Below are 19,065 nucleotides of genomic sequence, written 5' to 3'. Positions count from 1 at the left end.
CATTTATATTGAAAATTCCATATAGCACACAAATGCATGTGCTTTGTGATTCTTGCTTTCTAGTATATACTAGTATAGTATGCCTATCTAGTATACATTTTCTAGTGCCTAGTACCCACACTCAGGAACGGACATGCTGGCTAGCATTACATTTCTGCCCCATAGACGAGGCTTGTTGAAAACATTAAATCTAGCGCACAAGATCTTTAGCTTTCTAATATTACCTCGTTAAAAATGTCTGTTTCTTGACTGGTATGAATGCAGTGTGTCAGCTACAGTTTTTAAAGAATTAACACGTTAAAACATACAAGATCACACGTAAGAGCGCCATCCGGCAGTTTTTTCATTTTCTCTTCGACTCTGGTTCTGGTATCAATCATGACTTTCCTGAACTGTTGCCTATTGCTTTCATATCGTAACGATGAGTAGGACTAGTCCGGCGCAATCCAAACAACCCACAGGGAGCGAGTAGGTGGCACCACAGTCCTTTGTTATTATTTCGATATTCTTTTAGCCCATACTGGTTTAATGGTGAAGTAGTCAGAAAGATAGAAAAGCAGAATAGTATTATCTATTTGAATGCATTTTATGTATTTATTTTTCACTTGGTGCCACTCGCAAAGCGCGTGACCTGCGTGTACGTAGTTAAGCCGTGCATCACCTGACAGGAATGATGGATGAGCCGAAAGTTTCAAGCTGAATCAGCACATCTGGTGAATAGCAGGTCATTGCTCACTGAACTGAAATTGGGTCACAAAGCAAGGCTAGCTGTAAAAATCGAAGAATGAGGAAACCATGATAAAAAAGTATCACACCTAATATTATTTGCAGGGGCGTAAAGCCTCAAGGAACTGGCACAACATGATATTTCTATCAGTAGTGATGCCTTAAGAAATGCAATTGACTGAAGGGCATATCATTCTCGCACATATACATGTTGCTTTATCGCTAAACAGTGTTATTTTCATTAATTTCATTCAGTAATATTTTAATTATTTTGTAAGGTATTTGGTATAAAGTTCTCTCAGTACCCCTAATAATTAAATCTCAGTCATTTTACCCAAAGATGTTATAATAGCAGGATAACTCAGTAATTCTGTGTAATAAATGTATGTGACAAAAAAAAACAGCATTTCATTTTTATTGAAACAAAAACTTCCTCTTGCATATACGTAACAAATAATCAGCAGTATGACATAATTTGTTAACAAGAATCTGTATCTCATTTTATATTTCCTTTAGTGGAGACAGTTCAAACAGAATGAAATATCATACAAACAACTTAATAAACTCCTCAAAAACTTCGACATGGATATAACGTAATGTTTAATCACATCATATTTTAGCTGGAGACCACCAACTAAACTGCCAAGTCACCTCACATCTTCTCACTGTGAAAAAAAAAACAGACAAAATATTAAGAATGATAAATATACTGTCAGTATGCATACACATAAATAGATGAATGGGTATATCCATCAATGTCACTACTGTTAGAGTAAATCACTCATAATCAACCACACTAGTGGATTTCACCAAACACTGAATAAGTCAAGTCAAGACATATTTATTTATAAGGCACATTTAAAAACAACTGATGTTGACCAAAGTTGTACAATTAAATCACAAAAAAATATCAAAACAAATAGAATAGGCAACGCATTCATATGATATTGATCTCTTACCTATCTAAGTGGGCGAGGACATCCTGCAGCTTGATCAATAAGGCACGGTGCTCATTGGGACTGTTCTCAAGCACGTTACTCAGGCGACTCAGGTAAGAGTCCAGTGTGCCGACTGAGGGAGTCTCACCTGTACCTGAGTATGTGTCAATGGGCAGAGAAGACTTATGTGATTTAAAGACAGCTTACATAGACAAGTACAGCACACCAGAAAAGCACATCCCCCATACATATCTGAACTTGTGATGCATTAACTCAAGCAGTTTTAAATTGTCTTGATTGAGTTGATTAAAGTACAGAATATTGTGACTGAGGTGTCCAGGATTATTAGGTTTAGGTTTAGCATTAGGTTTAAAAAAAAAATTATACAGAAACTGAAGCAGTGGTAATAGTGTGGGTGGAGGTGAGTGCTAACTACAACTATCACTAACAAGACAATTTAATTATCTATGGCAGATTATGGTACTGGCGTCCTGTGAGATAGAAGTATCTAGTTATTGTGTGAGCTCCCTAAATACTAACGCAAGAAATGAAACATATCCAGTATAGCACTGAAATTCTACTGGAGCAGGGCTGTGTACAGCAAGCTGAGAGGAAGAAAAGGCCCCTGGGGAAGCTCACAGACCTGGGAGGGGCACGCCGGAGAGGCTGCTGACGAGGGTCTGTTTGAGGGCCAGCAGGTGCCTCTGCAGGGACTGGGTTCGCTGCTCGTCCTGTCCCAGCTCAGCCTCCAGGCGCTCTTTGGCGCCGTACATGTTGGCGATGTGCTTCTGCAGCACTGCGTTCTGCTCCTCAAACTCCACGTTAGCCTTGCGTAGCCGCCGCAGCTCTGCCTCCCGGGCTGCAAATAGGAAGAGAAGAGAAGAGGGTGAGGGAAGTGTGTCTGTGGTATTAGAAAATGGGAAAAAGTACTATTAGAGATGCAATTACCCTAAAATGAGGTGTCTTCCTACCTTTATTTTGATCTAAGAACTCCTCCGTGAAGATAGGGATATCAAATCCGTTCGAAAAATCTGAAGACTAGTGAAAAAATAAAAAGAATACAAAATTAGTTAATTACTACAAAAAGATGCCCATCTTTCAATATTACGACAGATTGTTCTAGAAGATACATATGACATAAACAGATATGAATACATGCCTTTAACCCTCCTTGTCCAGAGCTGTTGGAATTGATTATTACTGATGATAACTCCTCTGTAAACACAGAAACAGTTGTGTTATGTAAGAGAGCAAGATTTCCTTCTTATCCCTTCTACTCAGTATCTGACATGCTAAAAGTTGAAACACATATTTGAAGAGGTGCTTGGTCATCCAAAACAGGTTGGTGTCACAAGAATAAGGCCATGATACATCTGACCCTCAATCCATGACAAACATTTGGGTGTGAACTCACTAAAAGCACAATATATTATACTTTATATATATATATTCACACACACACACACACACACACACACACACACACACACACACACACACACACACTCACACACACACACACACAATATTATTAGGTCAAACAGAGGGCAGAATCATAGATTTATCCCAGAGTAGAAGGAGCTCTAAAAATCAGTTCTCATTAAAGAAAAACTATAAACAGAGCTTCTATGACTTCAACTGTCTCACAAAGGGTTGGCTGTGAGGAAACAAGATGATTTCAGAGCACCAGACAAGTGAATGGACAGTTCCAAGAGGACAAAATAAGCCAAAGTGATGTTTGATTGTGCAGGAAAAGACTATTGAGCAAAAGATCTCCCCTACAGAAAATAAGGTCAATGGAACAGTGAAAGTGAACTAGGAGGATGGAAAGGAGATGGATAAGCAGTTAAAAGGCCACAGTACTCAAACTGTGCAGCCTTGGCTGTGAGCTCTGTGCAACCATCAGTCCAGAACCCTCCTTTGTCTGGCTCCTGAGATCGACGGCATTGACACACACACGGTCACAGGTACAACACAAGCAAGGTGGGAATTGGTCCTTCTGAGCCACATTGGTAACTTGACAATCACCTGAGATTCAGGTTGTTACAAACCTGTTGCTGAACTGACAGAACGTAGGGAACCACTTTGCTGTATTGGATAGCTTAAAGTTCTACATTCTCGCGTGTTGACGTGGTCACAGTGTGCAGCTGTGTTTACTTTGTCGTTTGGCAATTAGATGCAACGCCATGAAATGTAAACACACTTTAGCTACGTCATTCAAGTTGTCACAGAAACTACAGATCATGTTCTATTCTGACGTTTTGTCTCTGGTACAGGACTATCAAAGCCTACAGTGCCAAGGAAGAAACAAGCAAGAAACTTTCTTCTTTAAAGGCTATAATCTCAGGAGAAGATTCAACAGCTTCTGGGTGCACAAAATCCTGGATATCAGCACAAGAAAAATCAAGATCCATTGCCAAGATTTCTGTAGTTATGCTGACAATACAAACAAAGAAAGTGCTTGATGGCATCTTAGATGCAAACTGTGTGAAAGTGGAATCAGGGAAAGGGTTAATAGAAGACTTTAACCCTGTGGTGTTTGTAAGGTTTCAATCTTTAATCTTAAACCTTCACTTTGGTGATTGTAAGGGTTCAGCAAAAACCTCATGTGTTTTTTTTTAACAAAAGCCCGTATTGCTGCTTTAAATATGTAATATCAATAAACATTGTGTTCAAACTAAAAATGCTTTTAGGACCACAGCAATGCTGCAATTCCTAAAGGCCCATAAAAAAGGTAACTTTCTTTTTGAATAAAGTCTAGTTCTGCATCTTGTTTCTAAGTGTTGTCACACATATGCAGTAAATAAAAGGCTCCTGACCTCTCTTTATCTTCTTGTCCTGAACTTTAGCTGTGGTTATTTGGTAAGCCTCACTCTGCTGGTATTCTCGTAGTTCTCGAGCATACTGCACTTTCTCCCGCTCAGCCTCATCCAGGAAGCGCTAGGAAACACATGAAACACATAGCAACTCACACACCATTTCGAAGATATGTTATATAACAGATGTTAAATAGTTATATAACATATGTAATATAACTAGATAATTTCCACTAACTGAAAGCGAGATTATTTTACGTGTGTGTGAGCAGCCGCTGTACCTGCTTGTCATGAGGGACCAGTCGGCTCCACTCTGCGCCCAGCCTCTTTGTGATCTCTGGGAATGGCAGGTCCGGGTGCAAGGCACGGATCTGTTCCCGGCGTTCGTTCAGGAAGCGCACATAGCCTGTAACTGGGGCCTTGGGGCCGTTGGGCAGCACCTTCTTTCTCTTCTTTCCTTTGGGCCAGCCACGCTTTTTCACAGGCTGAACTGAGGACATCGTCACAGTATTCTGTATGGATAGAAACAGAAGGTGTCAAAATATGTGAAAAAGATTGTAGTAGGGACAAATTATAGGGAAAAAGTCCTGGTAGAAGGGTTGTCAAAAAAGTGCAATACACATGTTCTTAAAATACCTGTTCCCATTCCCATTTACAATGCATGGCATAAATACATCCAGAGTGTTTAGGAGGACATCTAAAATGTCCAAAGCTTTAGGAGCTATGCACTTAGTAGTTCCTAGTAACTGATGTGTGGGAGAAAGTGGAATATTAGATTATCAAAAGTCAATTGTTACCTCCTCATGTGCTGATTCTGAAGGATGATGGGTACCTCTGTGCCCAGGCGCATCACTCACTTCCTGCTTCACACCCATGGCATGGAATCTTCCAGTGCTACTTCAGCAACAAATAACACGGAACGTCAGGAAAAGGCAATCAATTGACATGACTTAGCAGGTTTCTCTTTCATTGATGTACTTACTCATGCTGGTGGTGTTTCGTGTTCTGTGACATCTCCGAATAAGGGCACCAGATAACCTAAAGGAAATACATGTTTTAATGCATGTTCTTTTACATGTTATGTTATTTCAGTTTATCATCTGTCAGCAACAACAACATGTACGCCTACAAGAAAAACATGATCACAGACGTTGGCCAACATTTTGTGGTCTGGATTCATCATTTCTGCACTGCACGTCAGGTTTTACCGTCATCTTAGAAAACGAAAGCTCGAATCGACAGCATCAAAATCACACTCGCTTTCCCCTGTGCAAGTACCAAAGCTCAATTATCTATCTCTAGCTGGACAACAGAACTGTTCACTTATACAAGGCTAACGTTAGATGCAGGTTAGATGCTTAAATGTTCCTGGTTAGCTTCCGACTCTGAAACAAAGAGATATAAATTTCGAACTACAGCTTACGAAATGAAGAAAGGTATTAGTTTGACATGGCTATTTCCATACCGTTATATTTTTTTCTCCAAATATTTCTTCCAGTATCGGAGCTTTCTAATATTTAGTAAGAAAACTTTGACTGATTGTAATTATGAACACATAGCTCATCTTCTTCTTCTGTTAAGAGGAATTTATAATACACTGTGTCTAAAATCTGGAGATGTTTACTGCCACCTATTGTTTTCGGAGTAGAAATACCCCTTCCTTTGGAAATAGTGGAACGACCCGAGAAAGCAAAGTGAAAGCAAAATGACCAGATCGCAATTGTTTTGCATTTATACATATCTGTCGTTAAACTTCACATCACATGGTTATTTTAAGTAGCCTATGTGTAATTGTATTACATTTAGTATTTTGTCACACAACCTACCTATAGGAGTTTTGGACAAGCCAGTCTGCTCCATTATTTAATTATTATACAATTATTAACATTATAACCTATTAGTTTTGTGAATCTATAGGACTGTGACAGTTTTTTCCAGGAAAGTGATCAAATATGCATGTTTTAAGGGCTGTCTTTAAGCTATGGGTTAGGGCGTCATTGGGCCACAAGTCACTGGATACAATTACGCATCATATCTTATCAGCCTTATGTTAAGTTTCAGTGGGTCACTGCTCACTTCAGACCAGTTTAAACCCCCCGTAATAGTGTAATTGGCCCACTTGTTAGAGTCTTTTAAAAATACATATGGGTTGAATTACATTTAAAAAAAAAAGTAGGCCTATGAAAGTGAATTGTCTGTCTGGAGTTGAAGTAATGTTTGGAATGTGTCTTGGCCGTAGGCCTACTACTCTGGACTCATTAAACTAAGTGCAGCCTTATAAAAATCCAAAATTAATACGGTGGAATAAATGGTATGTATTGAAAATACATAAATGAAAGTGAGATTTTTTTTTTAAATCAAGCTTTTTCTTTTCAGAAATACTGCCAACTTAATGCTGCCCTCTCTTTCGAGTCAAGCGTTTCATGTATCGTGTTTGAGGGTATGCGCCGTTGTGTGTATTTATTCAAGCAAAGCCTGCGGTGTTCATCATCCAAGATGGCTGCGGGTGAAAACAGTAACAGAGCGCCATGCCTAAATTTTCCAAACTGCGGACCTTTGGGTAATGCTCAGCCGAGCAACAGTGCCCATTCTTCGCCCACAAGCAACGGGGGTTCGATGGGATCCACTGATGGTGCGTCTAGGGCAGCGGGGAACGCAAACACCCATTCAGGCCCTGACGCAAGTGGAGGCGCCGATGTTGCAGTACGAGCTTCGCCGATTACACAGAACTCTCGGCGGCAGTCAGCTAGTCAAAACGCTATGGCTGCGCTTGCGCCAACAGCCGTTGGAGGAACACCAGCCTCTGCATCAAATATGACGGCTACATCAGCCGCCACAGCATCCTCAGTGGATACGTCCGCAAGTTTGTCCTCGGTTGTCAACAGCACCGCATCCTCTGCGTCTGTGCTGGTTTTTCGTGAGCCTGTTTACAACTGGCAGGCCACAAAAAGTACAGTCAAGGAAAGGTTTGCTTTCTTGTTCAACAACGAGGTCCTCAGTGACGTCCATTTTTTGGTTGGGAAAGGAATGGGAGTGCAGCGAATACCAGCGCACAGGTAGGCAGTATATACAGTTGACGTTAACGAAACACTGTAACGAATGCTTGCAGTAGAATTTCGATGCGTTAGTTGGCCCGTGAGACTGTAAGCTTTCTAGCTTCATTAATGATGCCATGTCTGTTTGCAAACGAACATAGCCCATTTAACGCATTTCCATTATGCATGCTTAGGACCTTCATGACGGGAATTTCTCTTAATGTGTCAGCTGTTTCATTATGTCAGGGCTTGTTACATTTCTTATGTATGTTATTTTAGGATGTAGGTCAACAAGACTCAAGTCGTCGCCGAAGGAACGATTGTGATTAGCCTGGTCATTATTTGACCCTGATTAGTCTCATCTAATGTCTCGACAGATTTGCTCTCGCCGTGGGAAGTGCAGTATTTGATGCCATGTTCAACGGAGGCATGGCCACCACGTCGACGGAGATTGAGCTTCCCGATGTAGAACCAGCTGCGTTTCTCGCCCTTCTGAAGTAAGGGCATTACAATGCCTTGCTGGTTCGGGGGTGTCTTGGTGTTTGAAATATCCCTATCTGCGGCTCTCTGCAAAGTCCTGTAATGTCCTTCATATGTCCTCAATCTTTTGTGCTCCTGCGGTGAAGCAGAGTTTACAACACCCTTTGCTAAATTGCAGTTTGGTGCGACATTTACAAAACAAAAAAAGCCTCAAGGTTACGTTGGGTTTTCACTTGTAAGTGATGTATCACTAAAATGATTCAATTCACGCCCCAGGTTCCTGTATTCTGATGAGGTACAGATAGGTCCAGAGACGGTAATGACAACTCTGTACACGGCCAAGAAGTATGCAGTGCCCGCATTAGAGGCGCACTGTGTAGAGTTTCTGAAGAAGAATCTACGAGCAGACAACGCTTTCATGTTACTAACGCAGGTGGGCCATGCGCTGTATAGACCGATACATTACACTGTGGTTGATATTTCTTTCTATTTTCGTATAGTTTAGGTTTCCACTCAAAGAAGTTACTGTGTGTTATGTTTGATAAGTTCAATGATGGGAGAAATCACTGTGTTGTAAATGTCATCATCTATTTTTAGGCAAGACTGTTTGATGAGCCCCAGCTGGCCAGCTTGTGCCTGGAGAACATTGACAAGAACACTGCGGATGCCCTTGCTGCTGAAGGCTTTACTGACATTGACCTCGGTACATATCATACTGTGTAGCAGGTAGTGTTAAGGTAGTGTTAGTGGTCCCTGTACAGTAAGGATGTCATTTTGATTCAGCAAGATAATGTTTTCCAATATGATGGTATGTTCTCCATCTTGACTGTTTCAGATACTCTCAATACATTTGTCAGGATCTGTAAAAGCTGAATCAGAGAGCCAGGATGCATAGAGTGTGCAAGGATAGTAGGATACCTTGTTGGATCAGGCCCTTCGAATTGTCATCATTGGTCTATCAGCATGTTTGTTCACTGACAAAAAACTGCTATCTGTATTGTCATTAATCTAAAGGTTAACCTCAAGTCCATCAACCAAAAATATATCTTAGGGCTGATCTTAATAAGTACCAGAAAAGAGTCTTAAGTTGTACATCATACCTGAGCATGTTTGGGGTCAGATATGAGAAACACCTACAACATTTCTCTCTCATCACAGACACCCTTGTAGCGGTTCTAGAGCGGGACACCCTGGGGGTCCGGGAGGTGCGTCTGTTTGCGGCCGCCGTGCGCTGGGCTGAGGCAGAAACCCAGCGTCAGCAGTTCCAGCCCACCCCAGAGAACAAGCGGCGGGTCCTTGGCAAGGCCTTGTCTCTCATTCGGTTCCCTCTTATGACCATAGAGGAGTTTGCTGCAGGTAGTGTCAATCACCTGCTTACCCCCATGGTCAAACAGCCGGCATTCCTGTCTTTATTTTCTTTCTTTCTTTTGTGTAAACCTCACCTATTAATGTGTAAGTTGACTGAAAAGGAGCATTCGTCATTTTTAATCTTTTTTTAATGTTTTTTTTAACTGTTTTCATGCTCTCTACCATTTTTGTATCTGTTATTTTTTCTATATAGTCCTTTATCTGTCGATGTGTAAAGCCATTTGAATGAACAATATGTATGCTTGAGCTATATAAATAAACCTGCCTTGCCTTACTGAAATGCATTTTCTGCCTATCAGGTCCTGCTCAGTCGGGCATCTTAACAGATCGGGAGGTGGTTAGTCTGTTCCTGCACTTCACCGTGAACCCTAAGCCTCACGTGGACTTCATCGACCGACCACGCTGCTGCCTGCGGGGCAAAGAATGTAGCATCACACGCTTTGGCCAGGTAGAGAGCCGCTGGGGATACAGTGGGACCAGTGACCGGATCAGGTGAGTTTTTCATTTCTGTTTAATGTTTCATTTCTAGAAGATGATTATTTAAAATGCATATACATTCATGGATGTCTTCATGTCTGATGCAGTTTTTGCAGCTTATCAGTAACCATTCAAGCACTCTTTCTCTTTAAAACATAACAAATAAATCAAATCTGACATGGAGATACACCTGCTGAGTGTGTTGTAATCCAATGATGTACAAACTGCTCTCCAAACAATCATTAAGGTTCTCGGTGAATCGCAGAATATTTGTAGTGGGATTTGGCCTCTACGGATCTATACACGGCCCTACTGATTATCAAGTGAACATTCAGGTACGATTTGACACCCACTGTTATGTATACCCGACGAAACCATGAAGTCTTCGTTCGTTTATCATGTCTTTTGCTTTGTCATTTGTTTTACTGCATTTTGATTGATGAGTTCCATTTCAACGTAGATCATTCACACCGACAGCAACACAGTGCTTGGCCAGAATGACACTGGTTTTAGCTGCGATGGGTCTCCGAGCACCTTCCGAGTTATGTTCAAGGAACCTGTGGAGATCCTCCCTAGTGTCAACTACATCGCCTGTGCCACCCTCAAGGTACAAGGCGTCTATCCAACTAACTTTTATCCCAGTACAATAATAAAAAGAGTACCTTGAGTCATCTTTGGGTCAAAAGGGTTTCTTATACTTTTCAGTTATAATATTGCTTAATGCTTGTGTTAGTTGTAATTCTAATACTGTTTTGACTTCTCTGACCCAGGGACCAGACTCACACTATGGTACCAAAGGTATGCGTAAAGTCACCCATGAAGCCCCAGCCACTGGCACCAAGACCTGCTTCACATTCTGCTATGCTGCAGGCAACAATAACGGAACATCAGTGGAGGACGGGCAGATCCCAGAGGTCATCTTTTATACATAATGTTGGATTAACTGTTCTTTAAGGAATAACAATTCATTCACCATCATGCTATAATTCGATGTACTTCAGGCCTCCCAGGAGTGATCAGTGACCAAAAAAGTATTTAATTTCTTTTGTACTCTGCATTGATTTTCTTGCTACGTCCTCTGCAGAGCATGATTTGAAGAGCCCAGTTTGAATACAGATGCTGCTGTTTACGTTTGGCTAGATCCTGAAGTTGCAGTTACAACTGCCGATTTATTTTAGAAAGTAGACACAGTATGAACAGAAGAAAACCGCAATTACCATCGCTTAAGATATCACAAGGTGACGAGCAAACTATTTGGTAGTACAAGCCGAATACCGTTTTGCCTTCAGTTCAGAGGTGATATAATACTTTGAATGATAGCACTTAAGTCCCAACATGAAACTTAAAATCAATTCCAACTACTACTTGGAAGTCAATGTTCCAGTTTCATTGGATGCACTGATGCACTTTTGGGGAAGTCTGTCTTGGAAAGCCATGCATGTTATGGCATAACCATGCAGGAAAATACCATGATATTTTCACTGTTGTTTGCATTATAAAGTAAATGTGGCATACCTCTCCAAAGACCCCGCATCAGGAATGTTGACACAACAAATCTGTCAGATCAGGATTGTGGGCTGTTCTGCTGATGGTTGTTTGCACAGGACATCTTGGACCAGATCATTTGGCCACTTTGTTGTGCTGAGTACTTTTAAACACTCTTGCTCATTCAGATCTATGTATTGAGCTTGTTGATCATGTACTTAAGGAAGGTGAACTGAGATGTTAGGTGTCGGGGAAACTGAATGTAAATTACCTACTTGCCAATGTACGCGTTACTGCTGGTACTTTATACATTTTGAATTTAGTTTATGTGAGCACCTGTAAATAAACATGTTTGCATACATGGATTCAAAACTACCAAAGTAATACTGTTAAATTCTTTGGACCACATCTGGTGTGATTTAAAAATGGAAGTGTACAATTTCATGGAATTTACATGACAAAATAAAAGATCAAAAAGCTCTGTGGCTGTCTTTTCCAGTTGCTGACTTAAAACCCAAAGCCATGAATTTGCTGAGGCAAATTGGTTTATTGAATGCTTTACTCAACATGTCAAGGATGCCCGACCCATGAGCACTGAAGATTCCCTTCAAGAAATCCAACACAAGATGCATATAGATTCAGCAGTGTCCATGAAGTCACGTTTCCTTCAGATCTTTCCCAACAAAACAAACCCTCTAAAACTAGGCACATGGTCCAAGTTTGACTGTAGGCGGTCAAGTGCAATGCTACTTTAAACTCCAATGATGTTCAAGAGTCATTCAATTTTTATTTTCCTTTATTTATGTTTTACATTTGTCATGTGGAGATACTTAAATCATTATTTGACCATATTTGACCATAGTTTTGGCAAAACCTTAGTGATTGTGTGGTAATCTGTACAGTCCAGTCCCTCAGAGCAGAGGGGGAAGGGGGCTTGTGGGAGTCAAAGGGACAGGCTCTACAATTTGTCCAAGTAGTTGTCCAACGCAGGGATACCCTCCTTAAGACCCTTGCGCTTACGGGTTTCGGCAACAACTTGGCATGGCTTGGAAGCGGCCTCGAAGGGATCTCCAGGGAGTTGCTGCCAGTGGTCAAACACGCACTGGGGGAAGGCCTGGCCACCGGTGTTGGAGCGCAAATCAGCTGTGAAGCCTTGGAGAAAAAGAAAAAAAAAAGAGGAATATTAATGGCCATTGCTAAGATGGAGATGAAGCAACACAGGTCAGCTGGTAAGGTTCTGTGCTTACCGAAGGACTCGTTTACAGGCAGGTAAGCCTTCACTTGCCACATGGGTGTTCCCATTACATGGGCCTCCTCAAACACATGCCCACGTTTCCTGTTCAGCACACCATAGATGCCACCTACCACCTGCTCAGGACACTGAAGAGAAGGGGGGGGAAACAAGGTCAGTCAGTCATATAAAAGTCATTACCATACAACTTGGCAGATCATTTTGTTTAAACCTTTCAGTATTTCACTTGTACAGGCGTTTTGACCAACATGTATCCTAGGTGTCAAACCCACCCACCTTTGCGTTAGCACCGTGCTGTACCAGTACATTTACATTTAGTCATTATGAAGGCACCTTTATCCAAATCATGTACAAGAACGAAAACAATCGCGCTACAAGCAATAGAGGCCTAGTGTAACAATAAACGCTTTTTTTAAATAATAGAAAGGAAAAAAACTAAAACATGCAGGAATGCAACTACTCTAAGTGCAAGTAAAATACTAGAAGTAGGAAAGGGTGCTCTCTAAAGAGTTGGGTCTCCAAGAGCTTCTGAAAGGTAGAGTACAGTCCAGTACAAGTGGGCAACAGCAAACATAATGAAGATCAGGAGGTGAGGAGTACCTGGATCTCCACCAGGTAGATGGGCTCCATGAGCCTGGGTGCAGCGGTTAGCTGGGAAGCGTAGATCACTCTACGGGCTGTGGGAATGATCTGGCCACCACCACGATGGATGGCATCAGCATGCAGGGTCACGTCATGGACATCGAAGCGGATGGCACGCATGTTCTCCTCACACAACACACCCTAAGAGGAGAAACACCAGTTCATTACAGGTCAGACAAGTCAAGCTTACTGGAGTCTAGGTACTCAAGCCTGCTTACAAGACTAGTCACATACAAAACTGTTTACACAGCTGTGCCCATCAGACAGAGTACTCTCATCACTGAACAATCAGGTCAAAGTGAAGATTGTTTAAGTCATCATAAGTCATTTGCAAAACTCTTAAAGGAAATGGCAGACAAAATAGGATGACAACACTTTGAGCCTTAGGCATGTTCTCCTCACACAACACACCCTAAGAGGAGAAACACCAGTTCATTACAGGTCAGACAAGTCAAGCTTACTGGAGTCTAGACTGGAAAAGACAGAGGATGTATTCATACCTCCTTGGATGCCCACTGGAATCCAGCCACCACGCTGTCCTTGATCTCATTGAGGTACTGCACTCCCTTGGTCACATCTACCAGCATGTTTGGTCCAGTACCGTCGGGTCCGAAGCACCAGATCTTACGGGCCTCAGTGATATCCCATTCATACTTATCACACAGGTAGCGGGCACGGGTCTTCATATCCTGTCTGTCAGTGACTTCGCCCTTGTCGATGTCTTCAGCCAAGCCTTCAGACAAGGGACGGGCCTTCATGTACAGACGGTTGTGCTTGTTAGGGGACTTGGACAGGCATACCACATCAGACTCCTCACTCACAGTCTCTCTGTAGGACACAACTGGGTCAGATTTCTGTCAGAGAGAAAAAAAAAAATGTCAATTCAGTGTAGGACAAGTCATATTTTTTTTTTTTCATAATTATGTTTAGTCACAAGAAAATGCAAGAGATCACAAAAGACAAGCCTGTTCTTGATCTGACCTTGATTGGAATGCAAGCGTGGTCCTCTTCCAGATCCTTCAGGCAGATCTCCAAATGCAGCTCTCCAGCGCCAGCAATGATGTGTTCACCAGACTCCTCAATAATGCACTGCACCATGGGATCAGACTTGGCCAGACGCTTCAGGCCCTCCACCAACTTGGGCAGATCAGCGGGGTTCTTGGCCTCAACAGCAATCCTCACGACAGGGCTGACGCTGAACTTCATCACCTTCATGTTGTGGGCCTGCTCATAAGTGGTAATGGTCCCGGTCTTAACCAAATACGTGTCCACGCCTACCAGCCCAGCAATGTTCCCGCATGGCACCTCATCGATGGTCTCGGTATAGCGACCCATCATCAGAACGGTCCTTGAGGCAGGAGGAAATCAACCCAAAGTGAGTCAGGTGCTTATATTGGATGTTACACAATCTCAAACTCAGTTAACTTAAAACTTGCCACCCCACAAAACTGAAGATGACAGGCTCACCTCTGAATTGGTTTCAGGTAAAGGTCCTCTTTCTTCCCAGGGGAAAAGTTTGGTCCCATAATGCGCACCTTCTGACCAGAGGACACAATGCCAGAGAAGACACGGCCAAAGGCATAGAAACGACCCTTGTCATTGGTGGGCACCATCTTGGAAATGTACATCATAAGAGGAGCTTTGGGGTCGCAGTTCTTGATTCCTGAAAAAATGAAACAAATCTTAACCAACTACTTAAACCATTTTAGAAATCAGTTTAGAAAGTTGCTTCAAGACATTTTACCAGGTCCAAAGGGGCCACTGAGACCTCTTACCCATGGCTGCTTCATCATCACCAGGTCCTTCGTAGAGCAGTTCACAGCGGTACCTCTGGGCGGTAACGGGAGATGGCAGGTGGATGGTGATCATCTGAAGCAGGGCTTCACCGGCAGGCAGCCAGCGACGCATCACAGCCTTCAGCAGGGGCTTGCCCTCCTTGTCCTTGTCCTCATTATCCAGCTTGATGTCCAGCTTTTCGAGCATCTTGGCAGTCTCCTCTTTCTTGAAGTTCATGATGGCATCGAACATCTGCAAGCAACAGGGTTATGGACCTTTAGAGTGCAGTTATGACGAGCAGTCTAGGTACTCAAGCCTGCTTACAAGACTAGTCACATACAAAACTGTTTACACAGCTGTGCCCATCAGACAGAGTACTCTCATCACTGAACAATCAGGTCAAAGTGAAGATTGTTTAAGTCATCATAAGTCATTTGCAAAACTCTTAAAGGAAATGGCAGACAAAAATAGGATGACAACACTTTGAGCCTTACCTTGAAGATGGGGTCAAGGACAAGCTGGGCGAAGGTACGGGGCAGCATTGTGCCATCGGGTCCCTTGGCAGCCTTGCTGAACTTGCCAGCAGCAGGGTCGAAGAACCTGAGGGAAACCCAATCAAAACCCTTCAGCAAGACTCAGTATTAGGTTCAATACCACTCCACCCATCAAGTAGAGATCAAGCACCTTCATATCCATTACTTTAATGATGGCAAAGGAATAGGTAAGGACAGGAATTTGAATGGTTTTAGCCTAAAGTAGAGTTATAGGCCAACCTTATAGGCTCATTAAAACTGTAGTACAATACTTACTTATTACCCCACAGCTTCTTCATCATTTCCTCTACCTTCTTGCAGCGCTCTGCTGGTGTCAATTGAGCAGCATCACCCTTAGCTGCAAACTTGGACACATACATCTCAGCAAACTGTTTCAGGGTGAAAGCCCAGCCATGGAGTCCAGAACCAAAGCCAACGGTACCGACGACTGGGTCAATCTGAAGGAAACAATCACGTTTAAACTTTCCACAAACCTGTAAAAGACTGTATCAAGGCATCATGTAATAATTCATAATAATCAATGGACACACATTTCAGACACACACAAAACATTTGACCAAATAGATTTACAGATCTGGACCTACAATATTCTAGAAGAGATTTACAGTAAATATGCAGTCCACTGACTGCCACAATACTAATAAAAAACCCAAAACAAGTCACACTGACCATGATGTTTCCCATTGGTCCATCTTCCATTTCACCATAGGTGGAAATGATAACGTTGACGCTTTCAACGATACGTTGGAATGTTTGGTAAAGGTCCTCTGGTTTAAGCTGCAGCTCGAGCAAGGCACGGTCCATCTTGTTCATCATCAGCACGGGCTTGATCCTCTCAGCGATGGCCTGCCTCAGCACAGTCTCAGTCTGGACACACACACCTGAAAAAGAAGGGCAGCAGAGTCAACCACACGCGTAAGTCAAGAGTGGCTACAGTGACATTCTAAGAGCGATCAAAGACCTACCAGAGACGCAATCGACCACCACCAGGGCACCGTCAGTTACACGGAGAGCAGCTGTCACCTCAGATGAGAAGTCAACGTGCCCGGGAGAATCAATCAGGTTGATCAAAAACCCAGAGCCATCTTTGCACTGCTTAATAAAAGCCAAGTCGTTTTCTTGGAGCTCGTAGAACATGGAGATGGCGCTGCAAAATAGAAAATAAACCATACAATCAATGATCTATTTAGAGATTTTAGTCCCACATAAAGTCAAGGAAAAAAACAAAAGGTTATTCCAGCTGCCGCTTTTTTTTCCAACAATCAAAGAGTCCTTTAAACAAAGATGTTCAGGCAGGGGATGGACACTCAACATTATATTTAAGGATAGAGCCAATGATCCCGGTCACCAGTGAGCATTTTTTTTTTTATGTCTCTCCATCGCATTATACATTTGTTTATTTGCTTAAGTTCAACGTAGTCATGCTTTACTTATCTAACAAGACCCGGCAGAAAGCCAGATCCAGGATTACTCACGTTGACTTGATGGTGATACAACGCTCCTGCTCATCCTTTCGTGTGTCAGTGAAGCGGGTTTCTCCAGCGCGGGAAGAGGCGATGATACCTGCCTTGGACACCAGTGAGTCGGTCAGAGTGGACTTCCCATGGTCCACGTGCGCAATCACAGACATGTTACGAATGTTGGACTTCTTGTCCATGATGGCACGGATCTGGTCGACGGTGAAGTTCACCTAGAAAACAGAGAAGTCTTTACTTTGAGTTGCTACATTACAACAGCCATGTTACAAGTACAGTTCCAGGTAGACTAAATGTTATACCATCAGTGTACCTCCCCTAATGCACCATCAACACACACCTGTTACATCACTCAAACTAGCTTTGACAGCAGCCATTTACTTCTGTTCCACTTTGTATGGCGGATAACAATATGCCACGGCAGCAGGGTGGTACATGCCAGTGAATTTAATTGCTGACGCACCTACACCGGGGGGAAGCTAGATAAGCACTGCAACGCAGTCACAGCGTCAGCTGCCCTACCTCAACATAACTAGACCGAACAGGCCATGTAACGTCAGTTCTATGAAATGGCCCACCCATGAACTACCTATTCATTATTTATGGCAAGCAGTGCAGCCAACCGTTTCTTCTGCGCAGCATCAGGCCTTACGTTATCCAACCTAGCTGTTAGCCAATTAGTCTGCCAACATTGCAAAGACATTAGGCTCTAATAAAACAAATTATACGATGTGACTTTACTGAAATTACACGTTGACTAGTTAAGGTAATCTTTTCATGGCAACTCGCGTTTAATAGACATCTATTCCATCTAACTGCAAGCATGGCTAATGGTATACGCGCAAAGGACTAGCAAAGCCGGCATTTTGAGCCACGTGTAATGACGCTAGCTAACAGTTCGGCTAACATCGGTGCGTCACCAATGCCCTGCAATCAGACAACACCCTGTTTACCGGCATCATATAACCCATCTAACTAGTTATGTCAACGTCACCATGAAACGCAAGTCTGGTCAGCATTTCTACGGTAAACACAATGCTCGCCTTTGGACTGAGACAAATTGCATTCGACGAAGACGTACCAGACCCTAGCATAGCGGTCTCTTAACCAGACATAGACACAGGCCAACGCTAGCCAGTTGTGTGACTGATGTGACAACTGCCGCAACGATACAATTTTGGGGGTATAAGATACGTGACAAATGAAGTCCCGTGTTGAGATACGAATGAGTTAGAAACATGATCCATGATTTGTTTTTGGAAAAACAACGTCGGAATTCGCATGAAATCGACAGACAGGGCGGTAGCCACAAAACAAAAGGGGTGCCATTTTGAAGTAACATTATTGCGTGATTCAAATGTCTCATATTTCGTACAATCACCGTGTGACCCCTCGCAAGATTTCAACTAGTGCCAGGATCAGTTAAATTGGGATCTATACAAAGAATTTAAATGTAATCTTTACTTACCATGATGACGGATGGTTTTGGATTCGCTTCGAGGAGAACCACGCAAGTTTTACACTGCCCACCTCACTAAGGCATAGGCAGGGAAGAGACCGGTTACGTCAACGCGTAGCGTTATATAGTGGACGTCTGGCGTTGTTTGCGTACAAACGTAAAACGTCATTAATAACAAGGAAGTGGTCCAGACTGCAGGCTACCGTGTTGTAGCTGGTGCACAATCGCTCACCATGAGGGGGGAAGAAAGGAAAAAGGGGGGAAAAGAAGAGAATAAAGGGAAAAGGAGAGAAAAAAAGAAGTAAGGGATTTTGTATGGCCTAATCCTCCATGACTAAAGTTTTATAATGTTTTTTAAACATTAAACTTCTGTTTTTATATGCTTTACTAAAAGAGCAGAGATTTCAGGTTTCGAGTCCCACCGTTGGCAGATATTGAGGTTTGCATTATTTCATGCAAAGCTCATTTTTATGATTGTAAATCACAATTTGTTGCTTAATACCTTTTATTAACCTTATATGGAGATATGGATAATTTTACATTGAATATTTCAATACATACAGTACTGTGCAAAAGTTTTAG

The 19,065-nt window shown here is 42.4% G+C and overlaps 3 protein-coding genes across 7 annotated transcripts; 1 reads left to right on the top strand and 2 right to left on the bottom strand.

The window, feature by feature from the left end:
• Positions 1–1,125: 1,125 nt before the first annotated feature.
• hmg20b (high mobility group 20B) lies at positions 1,126–7,137 on the bottom strand. 4 transcript variants are annotated; one of them, XM_080860613.1, is made up of 10 exons: positions 7,035–7,137; positions 5,463–5,518; positions 5,278–5,377; positions 4,762–4,992; positions 4,484–4,604; positions 2,824–2,879; positions 2,636–2,702; positions 2,308–2,523; positions 1,686–1,818; positions 1,126–1,391 (listed from the first exon to the last, which is right to left on the bottom strand). In XM_080860613.1, the coding sequence occupies exons 2-10, from the start codon at positions 5,492–5,494 to the stop codon at positions 1,379–1,381; spliced, it is 969 nt and encodes a 322-aa protein (XP_080716739.1). In that variant the 5' UTR covers positions 5,495–5,518; positions 7,035–7,137; the 3' UTR covers positions 1,126–1,378. The 4 variants fall into 4 exon arrangements, with proteins under 4 accessions (XP_080716739.1, XP_080716741.1, XP_080716738.1 ...); XM_080860615.1 differs by having other exon boundaries at positions 5,278–5,374; XM_080860612.1 differs by lacking the exon at positions 7,035–7,137 and adding an exon at positions 5,946–6,049.
• btbd2a (BTB (POZ) domain containing 2a) lies at positions 6,923–11,704 on the top strand (the record flags this gene model as incomplete). The annotated part of the gene is made up of 9 exons (XM_080860611.1): positions 6,923–7,536; positions 7,893–8,012; positions 8,272–8,428; positions 8,593–8,698; positions 9,154–9,351; positions 9,663–9,855; positions 10,088–10,175; positions 10,301–10,447; positions 10,611–11,704. The coding sequence occupies 9 exons, from the start codon at positions 6,923–6,925 to the stop codon at positions 10,770–10,772; spliced, it is 1,785 nt and encodes a 594-aa protein (XP_080716737.1). The 3' UTR covers positions 10,773–11,704.
• Positions 11,705–12,103: 399 nt separating this feature from the next.
• Positions 12,104–18,574, bottom strand: LOC308383152 (elongation factor 2b). 2 transcript variants are annotated; one of them, XM_080860757.1, is made up of 13 exons: positions 18,493–18,574; positions 17,025–17,239; positions 16,515–16,696; positions 16,219–16,430; positions 15,805–15,986; positions 15,490–15,595; positions 14,995–15,247; positions 14,687–14,882; positions 14,201–14,567; positions 13,720–14,073; positions 13,178–13,360; positions 12,573–12,705; positions 12,104–12,477 (listed from the first exon to the last, which is right to left on the bottom strand). In XM_080860757.1, the coding sequence occupies exons 1-13, from the start codon at positions 18,493–18,495 to the stop codon at positions 12,284–12,286; spliced, it is 2,580 nt and encodes an 859-aa protein (XP_080716883.1). In that variant the 5' UTR covers positions 18,496–18,574; the 3' UTR covers positions 12,104–12,283. The 2 variants fall into 2 exon arrangements, with proteins under 2 accessions (XP_080716883.1, XP_080716884.1); XM_080860758.1 differs by lacking the exons at positions 12,104–12,477; positions 12,573–12,705; positions 13,178–13,360 and adding an exon at positions 13,482–13,631.
• Between the last annotated feature and the right edge of the window lie 491 nt (positions 18,575–19,065).

The sequence above is a fragment of the Sprattus sprattus genome (assembly GCF_963457725.1).
Source record: "Sprattus sprattus genome assembly, chromosome: 2".
Classification (NCBI taxonomy): domain Eukaryota; kingdom Metazoa; phylum Chordata; class Actinopteri; order Clupeiformes; family Clupeidae; genus Sprattus; species Sprattus sprattus.
The sequence above is the reverse complement of the archived record's forward strand: the minus strand, read 5'-3'. Positions and strand labels throughout refer to the sequence as shown.